A 16,822-nucleotide genomic window follows, 5' to 3' on the forward strand; every position below is an offset into this window, starting at 1 on the left:
CACCGCCACCACCTCACCACACACACTAACTACAACCGCCCACCACCACATCCACCCACCACCTCAACTTTTGATTTTTTTTTTTAAGGAAATCATGATGATCTTGATTTTTTCAAATATATTACTAATTGTTAATATACTTCAATTTTTAAAAATCTAATTACTCTTAAAGAAATCCATTATAATCCATAATCATATATCTATAAGAATCTTAAAGATTCGTTAAGAAACATTATAAATCCACTAGATTCGTCTAGATAAATCCTAATCCAATACACCCCTGTTAATTAAGTAGAGTTGTAGGGTTTGGATACCAAATGCAGAAGTGTTTATGTTTCTCCAAAAAGTCACGGACAAAAATATTCACTTCACAATAAACTGACTTTTTACTTCGCAATAAACTGACTTTTTTACTTTTAAATTGTTCTGAAGGCGGATGTCCAAATTAACTTTTGTTTTTGATTTTTAGAAGCCAAAAAAATTATTTTTGAATGTATACCCAAACAAATTAAAAAAATATGAAGATATGAACTTGAGAACAAAATGATTTCTAAAAATAAATAGGTTTACTTTTTGTGAAACTAATATATTTTCTCATGGCTGATAACCTCCCCAGTAAACTGTAACTGATAAGTGGAAACCCTATTAACAATGTTGCGTTTTCTGACTTTTGAAAATCTCACGGTTTCCAAACAGGCTACAATTCTTTAAACGTGCACAACGGAGAAAGCACCATGAGGCATGAACCCCTAAGTATTTGTTTGTCTCAACTCTGAAATTTGTTACATCTTTGAGTTGAGATTCGTTATGTTCCTCCATTCACATTGGTATTGCTTTTGTCGTACAATCTTCAGTACCTACAACCTAGAAATCACGTGAATATTTATGAGGCTTCTAGAAGATTGCCGAAGAAGTCGCGTACGGAATGTGCAAGTTGTATTTGGCTTGCCATTATTTTGCACAATCATTTTCATAATTCAGTTTCACCTTTTAGTGTACCCTAACCCGAGCATCAATTTCTTAATAGCAACTGAGGTAACACAATGTCTTTCAGGAAACAATAATGTCTCGGTCTATCAAGACAATAGCATTTATGAGTACCCATACATGAATGAGCCAATCTCATTCACTCCGTCTTCCCGTACTTCTTCTGATGGCTATGGACTGGTATGACACTCACATTTTCAGCAGCATACTATACTGAATACGTATGTACATGATTATAGAAAAGCGCTAGGAGAAGATGCAATGCAAGTACATCTATAACTGCGCAAAAGCAAGCATTTATAGCATAAATCAGATTTGAGATAATAAAGACCTCTCTTGTTACCTGCAATATGATGATAACTTCATGCAAGCGCTTAACTGCTACAACTTCTCTCTCTAAAACAATAACCATTACACATTTGAGTATTACACATTTGCTAAGACTCTATAACCTTCAAAAATTGGTTACGAAATTGGCCATCTTTCAAAATTGAAGGAGAGAAAGAAATCAAAAGAATAATAACCAAATGAACAACAGGCGTCAGGGAGAATGAATTCAATCTTACTAACACAAAAAGAATACAAAAACATTGCTCTTGGGAGTTGGCACTTAGATGAGCCATGCTGCTCGTCGCATAGCTCCACTTTTTTTATACAGAAGACATGCAGCCGCTCAGAAGTTGACAGGAGAATAAGAACTTCGATGCCCTTCAGTGGGTCCTCTAAACCTTCGTATGAGTGATCCAAAGAAAACCTGGTAGAGATGAACGTTAATAGAGAAGAGAAAAAGGGTAACATACAGGTCAAACATGGAGTTCATATGGTTTGAAACATGCAAACAACTGATCATTCTTCGGAAGAAATCAATAGTTGGATCGTTTTGAGGGTCACACAAGTGGTGCAAACATTAGAAAAAGAAATGCAGGTATACCTGAGTTCTATGTGGTAAACTGAGCCAAAACTCCAAATTTGGGATAAGCTGCACAGAGAAATAGAAGAGAGCAGTTTAAAGATATGACCAAAGGATAATCTGCACCAAATTTGATAGTACACTACAAAACAATTGAAGGATAAAGAAATAATACACACCGTATAACTAAGAACAAACAAGATCAGAGAAAGAAAACATACTTCTATACCACGAATGCCGAGGGCGAAAAAACGATAAGCTGTACCAGCAACCAGATACCCTCCCAAAAGGCACAAAATACTGAAAATGAGAGCAACAGCTTAATTATGGAAGGTTCTCTCCAAAACAGCAACTAACTTAATGCAAGTAATATTATTCTTGAAAAAGGAAAAAAAAAAACAGTTCTAACACTTACATGATAAAAAGAGTACCCAACCAGCTCCATCCGCTTCGATGAACAGATATGATCTTTGCACAACCATTAGGGTGTCTTAACTCTGTAGTCTGCAGGAAAGAATTTGTTTTAGTTTTCCATCCAGCAATTAGGAATGAAATGACAAAAACAAGAAAGAATATAATCCTTTCATGCACTCACATATTCACAATCTCCTATATGTTTCAATGCATTTGGTCCCTGAAATAACGAAAAAGATTTAGGAAAGTCACATTCCACAAGTAGATCATCAAAAATTATGAGAGAGTAAAATACTCACTTTAACTCCATTTGCATCACAGTAAACAGATACAGATAGTGAACAGTTAACCCTGAGACCACCACTTGACATTTTAACAACAACACCTGTGTGAGGCTTCGCTTTATCTGTCAGCCAACGCAAAAAATGGATAGGTCTAAGAGAGAGGATATGACAATTGGTATGCACAACGGAAGGAAGTAAGGCCGATAGTTATTTTCAAGGTAAGTTTATGTGAATAAAAGATTTCCTCCCTAGAGCTTTCAGGTTGTCCAGAAATTTCTAGCATGTGTATTGTTTTTTTCATGTGAAAGCCCCTAATGTTTTCTATGTTGACAAGGGATGGATGGCTTGCCTACTGACATAATTAAACAGAATTCAAATCCAGAATAATCTTCTTTCAAACCATACTAGATGGAATAAGAAGAGCAAATTAAAATCAGTTTTCCACAAGAACGTTCATCCACAAAGTTATGTACCAATTAGACTTATTTGAGTGCTCGAGGCTCGTCCAATGGTTGTGCAAACATCATATCCTGCATGTCTCAACAATTCTAGCATGCATATTGTTTTTTTTTCATGTGAAAGCCCCTAATGTTTTCTATGGCTTGACTACTGACATAATTAAACAAAATTCAAATCCAGAATAATCTTCTTTCAAAACCATACTAGATGGAATAAGAAGAGCAAGCTAAAATCAGTTTTCCACAGAAAAGTTCATCCACAAAGTTATGTACCAATTAGACTTATTTGAATGCTCGAGGCTCGCCCAATAGTTGTGCAAACATCATATCCTGCACGTATCAACAATATATTATGAGTACGACAGTGATTCGAGACAGAAGGAATGTAACACCTTAAAGTGACTACACCTGCAAAAAACTTCATAATGCCCATAATAAACTGGGATAAAGAAACAGTACAGCTGAGGGGAAACAGAAATAGCTCCAACTCATCGAAGGAAGAACTATAGAAAGTCAAATGACACGGTTTGGATATGTCCAACAAGGACCAATGACATGAGAAGATGAGTGATTGGATAAGAAAGAAATTCTATAAACAATGAGCAAAATTGAAAAATGAGCGGAGTCCAGACTAGAAGCCATACCCAAATCCTCAATTTTCACCCTATTCTTCAACATACACTACACTAATGGTGAAGTACAAGAAATATCTACTAGATAGCTAAATACTGCCTAAAAAAAAGCATCTACCTCCTAAATTTTCAGACACGAGCGCACTACATTCCATTCCACAGCGGGATGGCCCCCCACAATCCTACAATATAAGCCAAGACAATCAAATCAGAAACACCAACAACAACAAAAAGGTGACCATGACAACATTGACTTGGATTAGCTAGCATACGAAATAAAAACCACTAATAATTTTTCTTATAAAAAATAATAGACTAAAGAAAAACTAGAAAATCAGGAAAGAAGGGCTAACAAGGGACACAAGATCATAATACTCAAAACGCTTCCACATGCATCAATCTTTCACGACAAAAACATACCATATGTGCCACCTTTAGCAGAATCATATCAACTAGTAAAAAGAACGAAAAACTAATACAATTGCTTTTAAGAATTAAAATAAAAAAAGACTTTACCAGGCAGCCAACACATCTAGGTGGGTTGTGGTTGAATATCATTCCATAACAGAGCTGTTCCACATAACCCAAGAACAGAAAGTCAGCAAGAAGTTCATGTAAAGCAAAATAGTCCATGTACAATTTAAGAGACCAATATACAACAAAAACTTTAGATTCAATTTATTAAGAATAATTTTTGCAACTAAAAGTAGAAAACAAAACCGAAACCACCGGAGTTGAAAGTAATTCATAAAATAGTTGGATTCGACAATCGAGCATACAGGATTGAGGCATATAACGCGTGAAACCAGCTTAGCTTAGCGGTCACACATTATGCATTCTTGTCAAAGTAAATCACCAATCTATGATGTACGAAACTGGCAATTAGTATATTTCACTTTCCTTAATGGCTGTAATCCTACAAAATCTACCTAGAGAAGCAACTTAAAATATAAAGAAGACATAAAAGTGTGACCTGATGAAGCCAACCTGAAACCAAAGAACTGTCTTATTCGCTGCCACCTTGTAAAATCTGCAAATACAGTAGTGAAATCCAATTAACATTGAAATTAATCAATAAGGAAATCCTGAAGCCTTTAACTATTTAATTTCCAACAAATGAAACTAGGTCTAACTCATAAATTCCATTTTTGAACTTAATCAAAGCAAATCCAGAGCAAAATCAATCAATAAAACAGACTAAACAGAAATTAAGGAATATGCAGATAATTAAATGGCGAAATTAGAGGAAATAGAGAGTACCCATCTTCGCTGAGAATCCCGTGAGGATAATTTGAAGTAGGAGAATCCAAGCTATAGTTGTAAAGCTTGTTTTCTTGTAAAAAGCTGAAATCACAAACATTCGAGATCCGGTTCGACTCAACTCGGTTTAGAATTGACAATAAGAGGAAAAATGTCAGAAAATCGTTTAGAACCGCCATGTCTTCAAAATTCGAACGACCTCAGCTGTTGCAGAGATCGTCCGAAGACTCGGGGAGAGAAATGAAACGAATGGAAAGAGAAAGAGACACTGAGAGCCCCGCATCAATTTCGGAAAAATTCCGTTACCATTTCTGTCCTCGGACTTCTTCCTGCTTTATGATGATTGTCCCGCAGATGGAAGGGTAATTGTGGACAATATGTATGTCGATCCGGACAAGCGGCCCTCGGGCAGCAACAAGGTGGCGAAGCAGGAGAAGGCGTATGATGACAACCAGTGCGCTATGGATGCGCTCTAATATCATAATCAGCAGTAGTAACAGAATAGAGGGAAAGTCAAAGGTGAGGAAAGGCGATTTTCTGACCATGTTGACTTTGGTCAAAAAGAATTTATCTTCTATTCATCGATTTTGTAAAATTTGGGTTGGTTTCTAAGATCAATGATATGTGTTGGTTGATTTTGGTATTTCTCTCTCGATTGTTTTACTTTCTTATGGCTTCTGTAAGCGGTGATTTCTCTAAGGTTCACATCTCATGACGATCGAAGGTTTGGATTCTGATTTTGTTAGTAGTTCCAAGAGGAATGTTAATATGAATTGGTCTCAGATGTTGTCTAAGCAGAACGAATAGGTGATTCATGAACCCCTGCCGTTTACGCCTCCTGTTACTGTTGAAGAGAAGAAGGTTCTTGAAATTTCTTATGGGTTTTACGAAGAGGATATTCGTAGATGTGAGGATCTTGGATTTGGTTGTTGTGTTGGTAAGGTTCACGAACCCGGGTATCTGAAACCGAGAATATATGTAGGTTCACGAACCCAGTTTGCAAACCGTAAAATTCTGAATGGGATAGCTCCTGAACCTAGTTCACGAACTGTCGTGATTTCAATTTGTGAAATAACCAACGGTTCATGAACTCAGTTCACGAACATCGACATCTGAGTTTGGGAATAGCTGAACAGTTCACGAACCCGTTTCACAAATAGTAGCGCCGTGAATTCACAAACTGGACGTTTGACAAACATTCCCAGTATATGTATTAGCAGATGCTCAGAACTATTTTTATAAATATGTTTAGCATTGAAATGACTCTCATAAACACCTCTATGAAAACTATGATTACTAAAACACCTTGTGTATGTGCATCATGATTCAAGTCTTAAGTGTTTAAATGAACACAATATTGTTTACAAGTTCAAAAGGCATATCCACGAACTATTATTATACACGGTTCCGAAACTCGTACTACATTGTATATTTTTCTATGTGATTTCAAAATAAGTTTCTCACATGCTGCTTGAAACCCTAACTAGAGTTTCATCTACACAGAGAAAGTGTTTTATTGGTCTCAAGTTATCTTAGCTTGAATTTTAAGCAACCCTCAGTCTTGAAAATCTATGAATAGACAGACTCATTCAACTGGGAAATTTAATCCCTAACACTTTTGTGTCCTAGGTAATTACTAGAGTCGTCGTCTATTGAACTAGGTTTCCTCTGAGAAACATAATTATGTCTATGAATGGAAGACTTTACTTATGGATTCACAAAGCAAGTTCGACTATCTTTACCTTGATAGTTCGTGCATCTAGATCTTGTTCTTTCTGTTAACGAGGTTTTTGAAAATGCGGGGGTCTAACAACCACACCCAAAAATTCGTTTGGCAATTTGAGAGGACTCACTCCAATACACTTTTTAGAGAATCAACTAGACAATCAGACTCAATCTAGAATAAAGTATATCAAAGAGTTTTAATATCTCTAACTCTTAATTCAATCGGCAATCAGCCAATAGAAATCTGCGAGCCCGATTGAATAAGAGGAATAACTTGAACGGTACCAAAGACCAATCTTCAAGTGTCAATCAATGTAAATCGACAACCAAAGGTTGGATATTCTAATTGATTGATCTTAACGCACAACCTGTGATATTTCAATTTTATAACAAAATATAATGTGGAAAAGAAATAACACGGACACCAGAATTTTGTTAACGAGGAAACCACAAATGCAGAAAAACCCCGGGACCTAGTCCAGTTTGAACACCACACAGTATTAAGCCGTTACAGACACTAGCCTACTACCAATTAACTTCGGACTTGACTGTAGTTGAGCCCTAATCAATCTCACACTGATTCAAGGTACAATTTCGCTCCTTACGTCTCTGATCCCAGCAGGATACTACGCACTTGATTCCCTTAGCTGATCTCACCCACAACCAAGAGTTTCTACGACCCAAAGTCGAAGACTTGATAAACAAATCTGTCTCACACAAAAAAAGTCTATCGGATTGAATAAATCTATCTCCGACAGAAATACCCAAGAGTTTTTGTTCCGTCTTTTGATAAATCAAGGTGAACAGGAACCAATTGATAAACCAGACTTATATTCCCGAAGAACATCTCAGTATTATCAATCACCTCACAATAATCTTAATCGACTAGCGAAACAAGATATTGTAGAATCACAAACGATGAGACGAATATTGTTTGTGACTACTTTTCTATATTTCCTATCGGAGAAATTAATATCAAGCCAATTTACAAATGTACTCGTACGATAGAAACATAAAGATCAGATCACACAACTACAAGAGAAGTAATATCGGTATGGCTTCACAATCCAAATGAAGTCTTCAAGTTGTTAACCTACAGGGTCTCGAGAAAAAGCCTAAGGTTAAAGGAGAATCGACTCTAGCTATACAACTAGTATCACACAGAAGGTGTGGGGATTAGGTTTCCCAGTTGTTAGAGTTATCCTTTATATAGTCTCAAATCAGGGTTTCCAATCCAAGTTACCTTGGTAACAAAGCATTCAATAATCACCAATAGATGAAAAACCTGATTCAACCAAGCTAATATCTTTCAACCGTTAGATTGAACTTAGCTTGTTACATACAAATGAAATGTACCCTCATTTAAGTTTATGTAACCGTACTCAAACGTGTACACTCATGTTGGCTCAACAATTAGTTAACCGAGGTTAGCCATATGTTTACTCTCATATTAACCTTATTCATCTTATCCATAACTAGTTCAAATGACTCAACTGAAACTAGTTAAAGAGTTGTTCAATTGTATAGAAGAACAAAATTCAAATCATATCAGTTCAATTCACTCGAATCAATCATGAACATTATATCCGCGGTTTGCAAAGATTGCATTCCTTAAGATTTAAATGTTTAAGTTCATGAAAAGACCGATTTGACAAAATAATCAGCTTAAGTATGCGTACGGGTATACGTACTTAAGAAACCAGATTTGATTTTGTTAAGTTTCCAAACTCAGCAGAAATTCTCGATTCGAAAACTTCCGCCAGTATGCGTACGGGTACGCATACTTAAGGTGACTAGTTTAGGAGTTTGTAATTCCCAAACCCAGCAGATATTTTTGGTTCGAAAACCTCTACCAGTATGCGTATGGGTACGCATACTTATGTTGTCTCCTTCACCAATTTTGTATACACACATATGCATACACTTGGTTCCCGGTTTATGGATTTATATGTGCGAACAAAATATATATGCATATATCCAAAGATGGTTATCTCATCAACTCTTAATTTCAATCATTGAAACTTTCTTAGAGGACGTTATATAGTTGTTGTTCACAAACTATTTTTCGTCAAAGCAATTTTCAAGTTATTGAGATTATCATAATAAAACATTCCAAGACAACACCAAATGATTGTATCACACAAACCATGTTAGATGTAACTCGGCAGTTTTCATATGATCTTATTCGTACTTTCATCACGAATGTAAGATGAACATGGCTAAAGCGAAAGCTTGCCAACACATATTCCGAGAAATATATAAGCGAGATAAACTCAGCTCGAAATCTCAAATGTGTATAATAGAAAACTATATCGTAACACGATTTATGTCTCAATATAGGAGATAGAGAAGAAATAGACTTTCCGAGTGATATATGAGTTTAAGTCTTCACATACCTGTTGTTGATGAAGTTCCAAAAGATCCCCTTAGTAGTTCTTCATCTACCAATAATGAACGCCGAGAGATCTAAGCTCAACTACAATATTTATGTCCTAGTCCAGGACATCTATAAATAGGCTAGAAATCAAGACTTATAGTTTTGATCACTAACATTGACAAACATGCTTGAGATAGCAACGCATGCGAGTTCGACCGAGCAATGTCTAACAATCTCCCCCTTTGTCAATTTTACTGACAAAACTATCAATACATATGGATTACAAAATAAATAAATAAATAAATGAAGCTCCATCCACATGCTTGATCTCCATGGAATCTTCGACTCGAAATCTTCGTCACTTCCAAGTAATCCATGATTCCAAAGGTTGTAAGTTTAGTCTCATAGTTGTTGAAGATCCTTAGCTATAACAACGAGAAAACAAATGCTCTCAATCATTGTTATACAATGTCATAGTATCATTACACGACATCAAAGTTCAATTGTATCACAACTTTGACAACAATACTATGGTGATATGTATCACTCCCCATTAGTCAATACTTTATCTCAACATGAAAATCACTCCCCCTTACATAATGATCGTAAACCATATGTATTTCTAGTATGAACTACACATTAATTACCCCCCTTTTTGTCAATAAAATTGGCAAAGGTACGAAAATTAGTGGGATCCTAATGAAATTTCCACGGAGATACTTCATGACCAAAGGTGTATTAACATACCAACAAATTTAGATGCAATCATAAATCCGAAGCTAAATGCATTCATCAAGGACTTTATAAAGATGCAAGATAACCCCTAAAATATTCCACAGTCGCACTCCCCACAAAGATATGGCAATTAAGCACAAGTTCAAAAGAACTCTCCCTTATAAAATATCATTCCTAAAGGAACAACAAAGGCGACCTTTCTTTTACAAGAAAAGAAGGATTTCTTTGGACATAATCAAATCACACGAAAACATGAATTTGAAATCCAAAGTATTCAATTGAATTATCCACAAAAGAATTCATGACTAACCCAATCGAAAAAGCATAATTAAATTAACCACAAGAAAACCCATGATTAATTCAATCGGAACTACACAACCAAATTAACCACAACGTGATCAATTCAATTGGTCATGCTCGACATAAGAGAACTTACGGAGCAACAAATAAAATAACCACTAGAGAATGATCAATTTAGTTGGTCATGCTCAAACATAAGGAACCTTACGGAGCAACACAGTATGTGCACAAAAATGTGGATCGGAGATCGACCAATACTGCGGAATATACAAGGATTCATTCTATCTTCCATCACTATTCGCATAATGACATATGACAAACTTAATCCTTGTGAACAAAAGTTCTATCATTTCTCTTATCAAACTAGTGACATAAAAGGCTTTAACTTTTGTTTGCCAAAAGTTCATTCTATCTTTTATCAATACATTCATATAAACATAATAGAGATAACTTTTGAACAAGTATGGGACAATCATAGTTCATGGACGCAAACACACATATCTCATAACAATTTGCATATATAAAACCATAAATATTAAAATTGCAAACATCATCTTCCAAAACAACTTTAGAATTTAAATTAATAAATCTAAAAACATGAAGATGAAAAACGTTTGTAACTAGCTATGTGTAATCACAATAATGGCTATTCCAAACCCTAGTTATTCTTTTAAAAAAAAAACAAAAATAAGAATTCTCATAAGAAGATTTACTAGTTATACTAAACGAAAAGCACATTAAAACCAACATTAAGAGGCAAGAGAAACTACTCATCATCTTTACCATCGGAGACCATGAAAGTGGAACGAACCTTTTCCATGCCCTCCTTGATTTCGGGAAACTTGGTAGCAATCACAAGTAATTGTTCTTGTACACAATTTACTTTGGTATTCAATTTAAGAACACCCTTGTAAATTTGGAGAAGAAGCTTCAAAGAATGATCACTCAAGCCATCAATTGTGTCACACTTTTGTCTCTTGCAAGCATTCTCCTTCATCCGATTGAAGGTACACGGCCGAACAAGCTTGGGAGTTCCAATGGGGTTCCCAATAGGATCAATGGAGAGGTTGCGACAAATTCGCTCAATCAAGCATGGGTAGCCTAACTTCTTGTTGGAAGATATCATAGCTAACATTTGATAAATAATAAATCCACAAATGTCAAGACCTTTGGTTTCCATCACAAGGAAATAGACCAATTCCGCAAATTCACGACTGCAGCGAGAATTCTCAACCGTGGAGGGACAAAGGTTAGATATACCAAGTTTTCCAAAGGAAATCAAAGGAAAATCTAGACCATTAGTAGGAAATTTTCCTTCATTCCACACAACACTTTTACCACAAAGGTATTTGAGATGGTTTCATATGATGGTCGATCATCGCTTGGCCTGGGAAGGCGAAAATTACCCAAAGGAATTTCGGTAATCTTATCTATTAACATGAATCCTTTCTCTATTGACCATGGTCTTGAATTCCCTGTCTTCAAGATCAACATCATAAATGTTGACATCGAAGATTCTAGTAAGAGTATCAAATCCTTCACCAAGACCATCAAAGATGTTTCCAAGCTTAAACTTTTCAAAACAAATTAATTCCTCTTTATAACCACCAGAAAAATCCAATTTCTTTTCTAGAATAAATTCATTAGATGAAATTCTTTCAAAAACTCTAGAACAAGAATCATTGACAAATATAATCCTAAGAGAATCTTGATCTATAGGAGGATTCATGCTAGAAGATGAACTTTGAACACCCCTTTGTATTATTTTCCTCCTAGGATTTTAATGGAGGAAATTCATGAACCCTAGAAAGTTCACGTACGTGGACTGATGGGATGAAGAGGAAGGTACGTGTACTTTCTTCTTTATATACCCACTAATGGGCTTGGATCACTTTATGAACCGCGACCCACAAAAGGAATGTGGGATTTTCTTTGATGTTTGCACATCAAGATAGTGCATCCCGTGAAAACCCAAGACGGATGCAATAGAAAGCTTATTCGAAAATACTAGAAGAATAACAACTTTTAACCCAATTGTACACAAATCGAACCATTACTTGCCCCATCTCAATAAATATATACAACTGGGGTAGAGCCAGACTTGTTACCAAGGGGCATTATGTGCAGAGAGATTTTCTTGCACAATTCCTGATTGATATTTGTGGGCAGTCCCAGTGATATAATCATAGTAATGATGATAATCAGGGTTACTAGGGCTTTCTAACTTCCTTTTCATTCGACCAGAAGGAAGATCTTTCCGACATCTTGAAATTGTGTCAACAATATAAGAATTCATCTTATTGGATCTACTAGTGTTGACAGCGAGTTTAGTTCGTACAACATGATTGCATGGTTTTACATGTACCGAACCTTTATCGGATCGATTCTTAGACTTATCGGAATTAAGTTTTTCTAAGAATATAAAAACGCTTTCAAACGCTCTAAATAGATCTTTGTCAATTGATCCATCATGAAAGTATTCGTCAAAAAGATTAAGAGTTAATCTAGTGAGATTCCATATCTTTGAGCGTAACGAACATTTTACAAACCTTCCTTTCTTTTTTAAGTTTTCCTTTAGATTGTTTCTCACCATCTAAGTTTTCCAGGGTCTTAGACGAACAGAGATTATTATGAGAAACCAGATGTTCAGTCCATAATAATCTTCGAACAATCTTTAAGGAGTTATGGCGTGCGTTACAGATGCCAAGAGCAAGTTTTCCAAAGAAATTTCCCATATGGCAAATTTTTAAGGATCAACCAAACACAAACTTATTAGGTTTATAGTATTTGCCTGCTCTGATATCAATTGAAAATGTGGGGGTCTAACAACCACACCCAACAATTAGTTTGGCAATCTGAGAGGACTTACTCCAATACACTTTCTAGAGAATCAACTAGACAGTCAGACTCAATCTAAAATAAAGTATATCAAAGAGTTTTAATATCTCTAACTCTTAATTCAATCTGAAATCAGCAAATAGAAATCTGCGAGCCAGATTGAATAAGAGGAATTTGCACGATACCAAAGACCAATGTTAAAGTGTCAATCAATGTAAATCGATAACCAAAGGTTGGATATTCTAATTGATTGATCTTAACGCACAAGCTGTGATATTTCAATTATATAAAAAAATATAATGGGGAAAATAAATAACACAAACACCGGAATTTTGTTAACGAGAAAACCGTAAATGCAGAAAAACCCCGGGACCTAGTACAGTTTGAACACCACACTGTATTAAGCCGCTACAGACACTGGCCTACTTACCAATTAACTTCGGACTGGAATGTAGTTGAACCCTAATCAATCTCACATAAATTCAAGGTACAGTTGCGCTCCTTACGTCTCTGATCCCAGCAGGATACTACGCACTTGATTCCGTTAGTTGATCTCACCCACAACCAAGAGTTTCTACGACCCAAAGTCGAAGACTTGATAAAAAAATCTGGCTCACACAGAAAAGTCTATAGGATTGAATAATTCTGTCTCCCACAGAAATACCCAAGAGTTTTTGTTCCGTCTTTTGAAAAATCAAGGTGAACATATACCAATTGATAAACCAGACTTATATTTCCGAAGAATAGATCAGTATTATCACTCACCTCACAATAATCTTAACCGACTAGCGAAACAAGATATTGTGGAATCACAACCGATGAGACGAAGATTGTTTGTAAACTTTTCTATCTTGCCTATCGGAGAAATTAATCTCAATCCAATTTTACAATTGTACTCGTACGATAGAAACATCAAGATCAGATCACACAACTACAAGAGAAGTAGTATCGGTCTGGCTTCACAATCCCAATGAAGTCTTCAAGTCGTTAACCTATAGGGTCTCGAGAACAAACCTAAGGTTAAAGGAGAAGCGACTCTAGATATACAACTAGTATCACACAGAAGGTGCAGGGATTAGTTTTTCCAGTTGTTAGAGTTCTCCTTTATAAAGTTTTCAAATCAGGGTTTTCAATCCAAATTACCTTGGTAACAAAGCATTCAATAATCACCGTTATATGAAAAACCTGATTCAACCAAGCTAATATCTTTCAATTGTTATATCGAACTTAACTTTTTACACACAAATGAAATGTACCCTCATTAAGGTTTATGTAACCGTACCCAAACGTGTACACTCATGTTGGCTCAACAATTAGTTAACCGAGGTTAGCCATATGTTTACTCTCATATTAACCTTATTCATCTTATCCATAACTAGTTCAAATGACTCAAATGAAACTAGTTAAAGAGTTATTCAATTGTATAAAAGAACACAACTGAAATCAAATCGGTTCAATTCACTCGAATCAATCATGAACATTATAGCCACGGTTTGCAAAGATTTCATTCCTTAAGATTTAAATGTTTAAGTTCATGAACAGACCGATTTGACAAAATAATCATCTTAAGTATGCGTACGGGTATAGGTACTTAAGCAACCGGATTTGATTTTGTTAAGTTTCCAAACTCAGCAGAAATTCTCGGTTCGAAAACTTCCGCCAGTATGCGTACGGGTACGCATACTTAAGGTGACTAGTTTAGGAGTTTGTAATTCCCAAACCCAACAGATATTTTTGGTTCGAAAACCTCTACCAGTATGCGTATGGGTACGCATACTTATGTTGTCTCCTTCACCAATTTTGTATACACACTTATGCATACACTTGGTTCCCGGTTTATGGATTTATATGTTCAAACACACTATATATGCTTATATCCAAAGATGGTTATCTCATCAACTCTTAGTTTCAATCATTGAAACTTTCTTAGAGGACGTTATATAGTTGTTTTTCACAAACTATTTTTCGTCAAAGCGATTTTCAAGTTATTGAGATTATCATAATGAAACATTCCAAGACAACACCAAATGATTATATCACACAAACCATGTTAGATGTAACTCGGTAATTTTCATATGATCTTATTCGGACTTTCATCACGAATGTAAGATGACCATGGCTAAAGAGAAAGCTTGCGAACACATATTCTGAGAAATATGTAAGCGAGATAAACTCAGCTCGAAATCTCAAATGTGTATAATAGAAAATTATATCGTAACACGACTTATGTCTCAATATAAGAGATAGAGAAGAAATAGACTTTCCAAGTGATAGATGATTTTAAGTCTCCACATTCCTTTTGTTGATGAAGTTTCAAAATCTCCCCTTAGTAGTTCTTCGTCTTCAAATGATGAACGCTGAGATATCTAAGCTCAAGTACACTATATATGTCCTAGTCCGAGACATGTATAAATAGGCTAGAAATCAAGACTTATAGTTTTGATCACTAACATTGACAAACATGCTTGAGATAGAAACGCATGCTAGTTCGATCGAGAAATTTTCTAACAGTTTTAGTAATCTCTTTCAAGAACGAGATAGATAGAAATCGCAAAGTTCTCTTCGCCTCAGACTTTGTGATTCCTCAAGGTATGTATATGAAAACTACTCTTAATTGATTAGTTCATGATTGTTTTTGAGATGTGGTTAAGAATCCAGGCTTCTCAACTAACAAGTATAAGTGTTCCGGATTTGTGAGGTTTGCTAGCTTTTTCTATTGCAAACATATTTTCAAGCCTTGATTTATTCGATCTAAAGAGACATCAAATAGGTTTATCTGTTATAGTTAAATGCGATGCCGATAGTGCAATGATGTATATTGCTCAAAATAATCTTGATTGCCAATATGGTATTTTCAATATTACCCTTGAAAATGAGGATAATTATTTACATAATCAAGATGACGAGGTTAGAATTGGTAACACTACTTGTTTTCATAAGGTTCGACCATCTTCATGTTATTATGATGATGAAGATAGTGCTAATGAAGAATCTGAAATATTTAGGCATAGTGATCGGGAATTTATTACTCCAATATAATTGAGCTTCATGAAGATGATGTTATTTCTAGTTCAAATCCTCATAATATTAATGATTATTCACCTATTCAAAAGGAATATGATTTGACTATAAATACCAATGCTTTAAACGATAAAGTATTTCCTTGGATGCTCATTCTATATGTCAAGCTATTCGATGTAGGCATGTACCAATTGCGAATTGGGTATGGACTGAAAAGAAAGCTAACCCGTATGCAAGTTAGGGGAGCTTGCATAAGGCACTTGAATCAAAAGGATGATGCAAGAAAAGAATGGCATGAGATTGGATGATGCACCCTTGACATTATTACGATCAGTGCATGCTTTCAACTCAATGTTGAATCGTAGAAGCTGAAAATAGAGGCTTGTGATGGCTTACGTGCAAGTCCAATGCATGCCCTACTCCTGGATTGGACTCGGAAGTCACTGATGCATGCAAAATGCATCAACATTAGCCTTTATGGCCTTGCATATTTCGCAGAACAAAAGTAAGCTAGGAAGATGTATAAGCTACGTTTAAGGCGTCATGCTTGAAGAGCACGCTTGTAAAGGAAAATAAACATGCATTTTCCTAGTGATCTTTGAAGCTTTACGACCCGGTCACTTACTTATGAATGACGATCAGGGAGTTTTGACCTTTATGACTTGGTGCCAAGGGAGTAATTTTTTGGTCAGTCACAGTTGGTATCAGAGCAAATTCCGATATAACACTAAGGATTGTACTTTTTGTACTTGTCCGCGTTCGTTTGTAATGAGACTACATAATTTTTCTTGAAAGGTAAAGGATTCAGTTGGAAGAGTAAGCCAAATATTGCGTTGGAAGAGAATTCACAACTGCTATGCCAGTTACTTTGTGAATCGTGT

General features: G+C 35.6%; 1 protein-coding gene across 1 annotated transcript; it reads right to left on the reverse strand.

Moving 5' to 3' along the window:
- Window positions 1-1,352: 1,352 nt before the first annotated feature.
- On the reverse strand, window positions 1,353-5,245 carry LOC113338366. Its single transcript, XM_026583798.1, has 11 exons — window positions 4,946-5,245; window positions 4,673-4,715; window positions 4,202-4,255; window positions 3,804-3,867; window positions 3,327-3,383; window positions 2,611-2,717; window positions 2,493-2,531; window positions 2,313-2,401; window positions 2,119-2,197; window positions 1,919-1,966; window positions 1,353-1,741 (listed from the first exon to the last, which is right to left on the reverse strand). Exons 1-11 carry the CDS (start codon window positions 5,122-5,124, stop codon window positions 1,661-1,663), a joined length of 840 nt encoding a protein of 279 aa, XP_026439583.1. The 5' UTR covers window positions 5,125-5,245; the 3' UTR covers window positions 1,353-1,660.
- Window positions 5,246-16,822: the final 11,577 nt, after the last annotated feature.

Source organism: Papaver somniferum, unplaced genomic scaffold, assembly GCF_003573695.1.
Source record: "Papaver somniferum cultivar HN1 unplaced genomic scaffold, ASM357369v1 unplaced-scaffold_19, whole genome shotgun sequence".
Taxonomy (NCBI): Eukaryota; Viridiplantae; Streptophyta; class Magnoliopsida; order Ranunculales; family Papaveraceae; genus Papaver; species Papaver somniferum.